We start from the raw sequence: 9747 nt of genomic DNA on the forward strand, positions 1-9747 counted from the left end.
GCCACTTCCGGTTTTCTGGTGGTTTATTGGAGTTAGGAGTCTCACGGTCTCTCCTGCCTGGGCTGGCTTTGAACCACGATCCTCAGATCTCAGCCTCCTGAGTAGCTAGGATTACAGGTGTGAGCCACCAGTGCCCAGCCCTACCTCTCTTTAAAGACAGTGGCCAAGGAACAAATTCATGGAGTTCCAACCCAGAGCAAAGGAGCTGGGGATGCAGCTCAGCAGCAGAGGGCATGCCTGGCCTGCGGAAAGCCCCTGGGCTCCCATCCCGAGCACTGAAAATGGGAAAGTGGCTCAGTGGTAGAGCGTTCGCCTACCATTCATGAAGCCCTGGGTTCTATTCTTCAGCACCACATACACAGAAAAAGCCAGAAGTGGCGCTGTGGCTAGCCTTGTGCAAAAGAAGCTCAGGGACAGTGCCTAGGCCCAGAGTTCAAGCCCCAGGACTGGCAAAAAAAAGAAAAGAAAAGAAAATTGTACCAATAAAAGCCAGAAGGGGCCAGGCGCCGGTGGCTCACGCCCATCATCCTAGCTACTCAGGAGGCTGAGATCTGAGGATTGAGGTTCAAAGCCAGCCCAGGCAGGAAAGTCTCCAGTGAACCACCAGAAAACTGGAAGTGATGCTGTGGCTCAAGTGGTAGAGCACTAACGCTTGAGCAAAAGAAGCTCAGGAATAGCACCCAAGCCCGAGATCAAGCCCCACTACCAACTAAAAAAAAAAAAAGCCAGAGGAGCTTCAAAGCGGGGGAACTGGGGTGGGGGGCGGGGCCACAGGGTCCCCTCCCAGCTCCATTCCACACTCCAGCCTCCCACGGCTCCCATGTTCTTCTTTTCTTCTACCTGGATCCTGATGCGAATCCTGCCACTGAAGCTACACCCTCACTCCTGCCCTCCCTGTCCTTGGAGGAAAGGCGCCCCGCAGACGGTGGCCCCATCAAGGGCCTCGGGCTTCTTGGGGCCTGCGAGTAGGTGTCCCCGTGAAGTGTCACCCCCTGACCTGCAGCCGCCGCCGCCCCCCTTCCCCCGCCCTACACAGCCTTGTGGATCCCTGCTGTGGCCTGTCTAGAGCTGGATGTTTCTGCCTCCGCCCAAGGCCGTGGGGTGTGCCAGGGTGAGGGGTGGCATCGGACGGCGTCTGGCCCCACTGGGCCTCATGCTGCCCTCGCTGACCACCCATCCTGTGCCCTGCAGCAACTGACCAACCACATCCGGGAGTCGCTGCCATCCCTGCGCAGCAAGCTGCAGAGCCAGCTGCTGTCCCTGGAGAAGGAGGTGGAGGAGTACAAGAACTTCCGGCCTGATGACCCCACGCGCAAAACCAAAGCCCTGTTACAGTATGTGTTCCCTTCCCACCCCCAGCCCGGCCCGTAGCGTGCCGGCCAGGCCCGGGTCCATCCCGTCACTGGTTTAGTCCCGAGCATCTCGGTCATGGCGGTGCAGGGGATGGCGGTCCATGGAGTTGGAGGAAACAAGGAGCAAATGAAAGCCAGGCAGGGTGTCCTGCCCTGTCATCCCAGCCACTCAGAAGTCTGAGGCAGGGAGGAGTACTCAAATCCAGGAATGTAAAGCCTGCCCTGGGCCACACAGAAAGACCCTAACTGGAAAGGAGAAAATGACAGGTGCCAGTGGAGCACACCTGTAATCCTAGCTACTGAGGAGGCTGAGAGCTGAGGCTCACCCAACAGATAAATCCGAGACTCTTTTTTTTTTTTTCTTTTTGGGTCCGGTCGTGGGGCCTGAACTCTGGGCCTAGGCGCTGTCCCTCAGCTCTTCGGCTCAAGGCTAGCGCTCTACCATTTGAGCCACAGTGCCACTTCCGGCTTTTTTCTTTTTGTTTATGTGGTGCTGAGGAATCGAACCCAGGGCCTCATGCATGCAAGGCAAGCGCTCTACCACTGAGCCACCTTCCCAGCCCCTCCCAGAGACTCTTATCTCCACCAAAAAGCCAGAATAGAGGTGTGGCTCAAGTGGTAGAGCACCAGCCTTGAGTGAAAAGCTGAAGGACAGCACCCAGGCTCTGAGTTCAAACCCCAGTACACACATCACACCCCAACAATGGACAGCACCATGACATCGGGTTTGGGTGTGAAGTGTCATCAGCAGCTCTGTTGCTTTGTTTCCTTGGAGATTCTTGAGGTAAGGCTGCATGCATTACTCGATGAACTCTAGAAGCATCGTGTCATCGGATGGACTCTGCCCATCTGCCCATTTTGCAGATAAGGAAACTGAGGCCAAGAGGGGGTAGCCACAGCCATGCAAGGCCTCACAGCCCATGGTGACTGGAGAACCCTCCTGACCTGGCAGGGGGAGGAGGCAGGGTTTGGGGAAGGGTGGAGAGGGTTGCCTTCACACCCTACATCTGCCAAAGCAGCTGGAGCCTCAGGACAGAGGCGACAGAGCGGTGACCCCTGCAGGCCATCCGCAAAGTCAGCCCGATAATTGACCCCCTCAGACCCAGTGATGGAATAATCGAATAGGCTGCGAGTGTGTGCCCGGCAGCGCTTGCGGGGTGTGTTCTGTCACGTTCGTGTCGTTCTACAGCCATGTGCCACCTCCCTTGACTGTGGGTGTCTTTGTTTTTGTGGCACTCCTAAACTTTTTTTATTATTGTTGTTTTTGTAGGTTGTGGGGCTTGAACTCTGGGCCTGGGCTCCGTCCCTGAGCTTTGCAGCTCAAGGCGAGAGCTCTACCACTTGAGCCACAGTGCCACTTCCGGTTCTCTGGTCGTTAATTGGAGCTAAGGGTCTCAGGGACTTTCCTGCCCGAGCTGGCTTTGAACCGCAATCCTCAGATCTCAGCCTCCTGAGTAGCTAGGATGACAGGCGTGAGCCACTGGCGCCCGGCCTAAGCTCTTCTTTTTTGGCTCAAGGCTTGCACTCTACCACTTGAGTCACAGCTCCACTTTCAGCTTAATTTTTGGTGATTCATCAGAGATAAGTCTCACGGATTTTCTGCCCAGACTGACTTCAAACCATGATCCTCAGATCTGAGCCTTCTGAGTTAGCTAGGCTTACAGGCATAAGCACCAGCACCCAGCTTGACAATGTCCTTGTCTGTCCTAGGATGGTCCAGCAGTTTGGCGTGGACTTTGAGAAGCGGATCGAGGGCTCGGGAGACCAGGTGGACACGTTAGAGCTGTCGGGAGGCGCCCGCATCAATCGCATCTTCCACGAGCGCTTTCCCTTTGAGCTGGTCAAGGTGGGTGCCGCTCTGGGCTGCTAGCCGCTGGCCTGGGGTGGTTGGGTTGGAACATGGCGGGGGGTGAGAGGTCCCCATTAGCTTTCTTCTCAGAGAGGGCAGCTGCAAGGCTTCAGGCAGTATAGGTCAAAAGTTAGCCATGTAGCCGGGTGCTGGTGGCTCACGCTTGTACTGCCGGCTACTCAGGAGGCTGAGATCTGTGAGGATCGTGGTTCAAAGCCAGCACTGGCAGGAAAGTCCATGAGACTCTGATCTCCAATAAACCACTAGAAAACCGGAAGTGACACTGTGTGTCAAGCCTGTAATATGAGCTCAGGAGGCTAAGCTATGAGGATCACAAGTTGAAGCCAGCCCAGGCTGGCTATCAGAAAACTACAAATGGCGCTATGGCTCAAAGTAGTATACTAGCCTTGAGCTGAAGAGCTGAGGGACAGCGCCCAGGGCCAGAGTTCAAGCCTCACAAGGTAAATAAATAAGTAAATAACAAAAATGCACTGCAACTGATTGGTGATAGGAGTGTGGTTACCACCCTGAAATCGCAGGATACAAGGACACATAGTTTCCTTTTGATTACCAAAGAGTGGGATACACACTTTTGATTCCCAAATTGTGGGTAACATATACCCACAATTAAGGTTAATAATCTATGCTTACCTTTATTCAAAAGAAAAAAAATATACATACACATATATTCTTTTTTTTTTTTTGGCCAGTTGTGGGGCCTGAACTTGGCCTGGGTGCTGTCCCTCAGCTCTTCAGTCAAGTCTAGTACTCTGCCACTTGAGCCACTGAACCAATTCCTGTTTTCTGCTAATGTGCTGAGGAATCAAACTCAAAAATATTTTTTTTTTTTTGCCAGTACTGGACCTTGAACCCTGGCACTGAGCACTGTCCCGAACCTCATTTTGCCCAAGGCTAGTGCATTTCAAGCTTTTTCTGTGATTAATTAGAAATAAGAGTCTCACAGACTTTTCTGGCTGTGCTGGCTTTGAACCTCGATCCTCAAATCTCAGTCTGCTGACAGGCCTGAGCCACCATCGCTCTGCTACAGAAATAATTCTGAGGGCTGCAAATATGGCTTAGTGGTAGAGTGGTTGCCTAGCATGCATGAAGCCCTGGGTTCCATTACTCAGTACCACATACACAGAAAAGGCCAGATGTAGTGCTGTGGTTCAAGTAGTCAAATGCTAGCCTTGAACAAAAGAAGCTCAGGGACAGTGTCTAGGCCCTGAGTTGAAGTCCCAGGACTGGAAGGAAGGAAAGAAAGAGAGAGAGAGAAGAAAGAAAGAATTCTGAAAAGATGCATGGGGGATGCTAAGAGGCTTTGAATTAGAATTAGAAGCTGGGATCCATCTTCTGCCTGATGAATCTACCTTGTGGGACCCCTGCACCTCCTGTTTGCGGCCTGCCTCGGGAACCCTGTGTGTGTCCCTTCTGTCTTCTCAGATGGAGTTTGACGAAAAAGATCTGAGACGGGAGATCAGCTATGCCATTAAGAACATTCATGGTGTCAGGCAAGTTCTATGGGGAGAACCCCTTCCTCTCAAGCCAGTTGGGATCCCCAAATCTTAAGCCCACCCCTCCAAGTCTTAAGGCCTTCAGAGGGCTCTGAGGGTGATTGTCATAGCTTTCTCTGTTTGGGTGTGATGCTGGGTGTTGAGGGTGTGGCGCTGGGGGAGGCGGGGGGGGGTCCCCAGGCCTTGAGGTTTGCCTTTTGGCCACCCCAGTAAATATACCTAGGAAGTTTGCCGTGGATTTGTCTGCAGCCGATGGGGACAGAGCCGAGTCCCCTTGGGTCCCCTTCTTATTCCTGCTTCACCACCGGGGTCCACCTGGGACCTCCCCAGCCAGAGTCAGGTGTCCAGCCCCAAGGGTTAGCAGGGTCTGGCCCTGAGGGGTGGGGAGGGCATCAGTGGTCGCTGACCTGGCTTTGTCTCTCTCTGACTTACCTCCCTGCCCGCTGGGTTGGGGCGATTTTTAGGACGGGGCTCTTCACGCCCGACTTGGCGTTCGAGGCCATTGTGAAAAAGCAAGTGGTGAAGCTGAAAGAGCCCTGTCTCAAATGCGTCGACCTGGTTATCCAGGAGCTAATCAATACCGTTAGGCAGTGTACCAGTAAGGTATCGCACCTGGACGGCACCCACAGCGGCTTGGTACCATGTCCCAGGGGCACCCCAGCTCCTAGAGCTGGCCAGACAGGTGGACAGTGGGACAGGCCTCCTGGGACCTGATACCAAGCCTGGCATGTGTTCTGCTGGAATTGGGCTTGTAGCTTTCGCTGCCTTCTGGGAAGCATAGAGGATCCCTCCCCACCACCCACCCCTCTCCACCAGCCCAACCGTCCTAGCCATCACCCCCTTTTTTGGGACAAAATGCCCAGCAGCTTCTGGCTTCTTTAGAGCTGGCCCCTTCTCTGTCCCCCCAGTGCCGGCACAATTTGGATGCCAGCAGTGTAATGAATGCTCGCTGACCACCGCTGGGCAAAACTATCTGGGCTCCCAAATAGCCTGGCCAGCCTGTCTTCCTGTCACCCAGGGGGCCTGCCCGGGAGGGAGGGCCTGGTCCCCAGGGTGGCACCCCTCTCTCCAGCAGCTAAAGTGCTTCACGGTGGGCAGTCTTGCTTGTGTGACCCCCACATCCCCAGCGCTCGGGGTTGGCAGGGCATTTGTGCTTGCGCCTTCTGTGTGAAGTCTGGAAAGAGCCCCCATTTGCTGCTTCATTAGCTTCTTCATTTAAAAAAAAAAAGTGGGGGAGAGGGAAAAGAAAGCAACCTAGACGGGCACTGATTGGCCTCTGCCTGTCTGATGTCATCCAACATCATCCAATGCCACAGATGGGATCGTGTTTGTGGTCTCCGCATGCCTTTGCTGCCTTTTGGACAACCACGTTCCCCCTGGCACTTGCGTAAACTCACCAGATTCCACCCCTCCCCTCCCTTGCCTTCTTCCCACCCCAGGCCTCTTTGAGCCGAAGCAGCTTCGGGGCAAATGTGGGCCCAGGCTTCGCCATGCACATACTAACCAGCTGATTTCTCGTTTCTTCTCTCTCTGTCTCCTGTCCTGTGTGTGTGGCCTGCACTATCCCTGGGTGTCTTTCCACCTCGTCCCACCCTCCGTCTGACCCAGGACGGGGCTCTTCACCCCCGACATGGCATTTGAAGCCATTGTGAAAAAACAGATTGTAAAACTCAAAGAGCCAAGTTTGAAGTGTGTTGACCTCGTGGTCTCAGAGCTGGCCACAGTCATTAAAAAATGTGCCGAGAAGGTAACAGGTTTTGTTCTCTATTGCCTCCGCGTCAGTTTCCCATCATCTCCCTGCCATTCATGACCTCACCCTGAGCATCTAGAACGTTCTGCCTCCGTAGGAACTCCCTGGTGTGGTCCAGTTTGTCTTATTTTTTTCAACTTAAGCTTCAGCAGCCAAATAAGGAGCAGTGGTCACGTGGGTCCCACCTTTGTGCCTTCAGGCACCTTGGACATAGCCAGATGCAGGAAACGAACAAAGCACCATGTCCCATACCTGGAACCCTGAGAGGAAGGTAGATTCGGGCCAGGCCCAGTGTCTCACACCTGCAATCCCAGCCACTTGAGAGGCAGAGAATAGGAGCATTGCAGATTGAGACCAACCCAGGCAAAAAGTTAGGGAGAACCTCTCAGCTCAATCAGTAAGTCGGTTTTGGTGGGTGACGTTTAATCCCAGCTAGGAGGGAGGCACAGGATAGGAGGATCTGGGTCTGAGGCCTGCCTGGAAAGGGGGGTAGGGGGGGAGGTTGAGAAACCGGAAGCCCTATTAGAAAAACAGCTGAAGCACAAAAGGGTTAGGGATGTAGCTCTAGCACCAAAGCACCTTCTTTCAAGTGAGGCCCTGAGTTGAGTTAGCAGGGGGGGGGGGGGGCAGCCCTCACCAAAGCAAGTAGAGAGAGCTGTGTGTTCTTAGGTTCAAGGGCCTGAGCGGGGTTCTCCTTAGCAGTGTGACTTGTGGACTGGACCCCAAGGCCAGGGTCAAAGGTGGGACCCGGGGGGGGGGCGGGGGGGCGTTGGCTGAGTGGGCACAGATGATGCCACAACCAGAAATTGCCCTCCAAGGGGGTTCCACCGAGGCCGATGGTCCAGATTCCCTGCGCTCACGCAGCGCTGGGTGGGGAGGGTCCTCCGGACCCCCGGGGGCCAAACACACACACTCACACACACACACTCACTCTCGCTGTCTCTGCCACCTTCACCTTCCTCCAATCACTGGCTTGCAAAGCAGCACTGCGCATGCGTGGGTCCCCTCTCCCTTTGCACCCCACTGTCCCCCCATGTCCTGTTCCTGTCTCTCAGGCTGAGCAGCCGGGAGACGGGAGCAGTGTGGGGTCTCGGTGGCCACCCCGTCTGTGTCTCCCTTGCATTTTCCACTTGCCGTGAGTCCCACTGCTGCCCACACCAGGACACAAGGACCTTGCCAACGCGGCCCCTCTGCTTGCCCCCCAGCTCAGCTCCTACCCCCGCTTGCGAGAGGAGACAGAGCGGATCGTCACCACCTACATCCGGGAGCGCGAGGGGAGAACCAAGGACCAGGTACTGCTGCTCCGTTCTCTCTGAGGTGTAGCTTTGTGACAAACAATCAGGATAGGTTGTGGTGGACTGGGGGGCGGGACTCCGCAGGGGGCGGGGCTCATGGCATGGCCTGTTAGGTTGTAGGGGTGTAGCTGGGCAGTAGGGGTTCAGATCATGAGGTCCCAGCACTAGGGCAGGGGATGGGCAAAAAAGTATAATTATACTCTGCCCCCGCCAAGTTCCCATCTTTGTGCCTTTTGTAGGTAAAGCCCCCCCGCCCCAAGCTCCCAGGCCCTGACACCCGGAGTCCCAACCTGTTTGCAGTGTCTCGGATGAAGTCCTGTAGTACGCCCGACACCCCAAATGAAAGGGCTGGAGGCATGGCTCAAGTGGTCAGGTGCCGGCCTCCCGTGCTAGAGGCACTAAGTTCAATCCCCAGTATGGAGAAAAAACAAAAACAAAACAGGAAGACTAGTTTTGGCAGGACACTGCTGCCCGTTCCAAAACCCACTGTAGTTACTGGTTTGAACATTCTGGCCTTACAAAGCCAGCCTGGGATCCCCCCGCCCCCCAGGATACCCCAATAACCCCAAGGATCCCTGTCTTGTCCTTGAGGATTCTGTGGCACAGAAGAGGGGTGGGGGCCTCCCTGGGGACATCAGAGCCCCAGTTTCCACCCACCAAGATAACCCTGGGAAGAACAAGCCGAGCAGCAGCAGTGGGGGGCTGCTGGGAGTGGAGTCGATTTTGAGGGGGCTGCCATGTATCACACCTGCACCCTTCCTCACGTGAAGGTGTGTGGCTTCGCTCGCGAAGGGGCATCTGTGTGTGGACCAGGCTGTGGTGCTGGAGGTTGAACCCTGTACCTAGCACCTGCACTTACTCCCTCCTGTTTTATGTTTCATTTTCCTACGACACCCAGCTGGATCTTAATGTTCTCCCCAAATTATCTTCATAGGTTTTATGACTTTTTTTTTTTTCTGTTACAGGGGCTTAAACTCAGGGCATGGGTGCTGTCTGTCCCTTACCTTTTTCACTCAAGTCAGGTGTCCTACCACGTGAACCACAGCTCCACTTCTAGCTCTTTGCTGGTTCATTGGCGATAAAGGTCTTATAGACGTTCCTGGCCAGGCTGACTTTGAATCTTAGCACTCCGATCTCAGCTGCTTGAGTAGCCAGGGTTATAAGGGAGAGCCACTGGAAGCTGGCAACCCAGGCTTAAGTGCCCCTGAGGCCCTAGAATTGCCCTTTGTTGCTTCCCTACCCTCTGCAGATCAACCCCTAGCCTGGCATGCCTTAGGTCAGTGGGGCCAGCCCATTACTAGCTGCCCTCTGCCGCCCCCTGCTGGTGAGCGGAGGACACGCCTTTCCCAGCTGATCCATAGTCACAGTGATGCTCACTTTCCCCTAGATCCTGCTTCTGATCGACATCGAGCAGTCCTACATCAACACGAACCACGAAGACTTCATTGGATTTGCCAAGTAGGTACTATTGGGGCAGTGCTGGCTGGGCAGTGTGTGCGCGCGCACACACACACGCACACATGCATATATATATACACACCCTTCCTACCCCTAACACCAGGCTCCACAAGAGGAAGTGGAGTTGGGAATTCCCTCACAGGGTCTCTGTGTGTCTGGGTCCCTAAGTGAAGCATGGCTCCCCATCTCGCTGGCTTTCTGTGGAGTTAGTTGAAGTAAATAAGGTGGTCCTGTGGTCAGAAAAGATGAGACCCTGGTGCCCGCCCCTGTAGGACTTCTCAGAGCCCTTTTTTGTTTTGTTTTTTTTTTGGTTTGTGTGTGTGTCTGGGCCTGAACGCTGTTCCTCAGCTCTTCAGCTCAAGGTGACTGCTCTACCCCTTGAGCCACAGTGCCACTTCCGGTTTTCTGGTGGTTCACTAGAGATGAGTCTCATGGGGGCTGGGAAGGTGGCTCAGTGGTAGAGCGCTTGCCTTGCATGCCTGAGGCCCTGGGTTCCATTCCTCAGCACCACATAAGCAAAAAGAAAAAA

General features: G+C 54.6%; 1 protein-coding gene across 7 annotated transcripts in view; it reads left to right on the top strand.

The window, feature by feature from the left end:
• Dnm2 (dynamin 2) overlaps positions 1-9747 on the top strand; it is a 69219-nt gene that overhangs the window by 40367 nt on the left and 19105 nt on the right. For 4 of the 7 annotated variants that reach the window (XM_013034014.1, XM_013034013.1, XM_013034015.1 and 1 more), the window contains exons 7-12: positions 1192-1334; positions 3063-3198; positions 4645-4712; positions 5180-5318; positions 7671-7757; positions 9148-9218. In XM_013034014.1, the coding sequence (XP_012889468.1) occupies positions 1192-1334; positions 3063-3198; positions 4645-4712; positions 5180-5318; positions 7671-7757; positions 9148-9218 (644 nt within the window). Of the gene's footprint in view, positions 1-1191; positions 1335-3062; positions 3199-4644; positions 4713-5179; positions 5319-6323; positions 6463-7670; positions 7758-9147; positions 9219-9747 lie in introns of all 7 variants that reach the window. The other 3 variants (XM_013034018.1, XM_013034017.1, XM_013034016.1) reach the window with 1 other exon arrangement.

Source organism: Dipodomys ordii, unplaced genomic scaffold, assembly GCF_000151885.1.
Source record: "Dipodomys ordii isolate 6190 unplaced genomic scaffold, Dord_2.0 Scaffold180, whole genome shotgun sequence".
NCBI lineage: Eukaryota > Metazoa > Chordata > Mammalia > Rodentia > Heteromyidae > Dipodomys > Dipodomys ordii.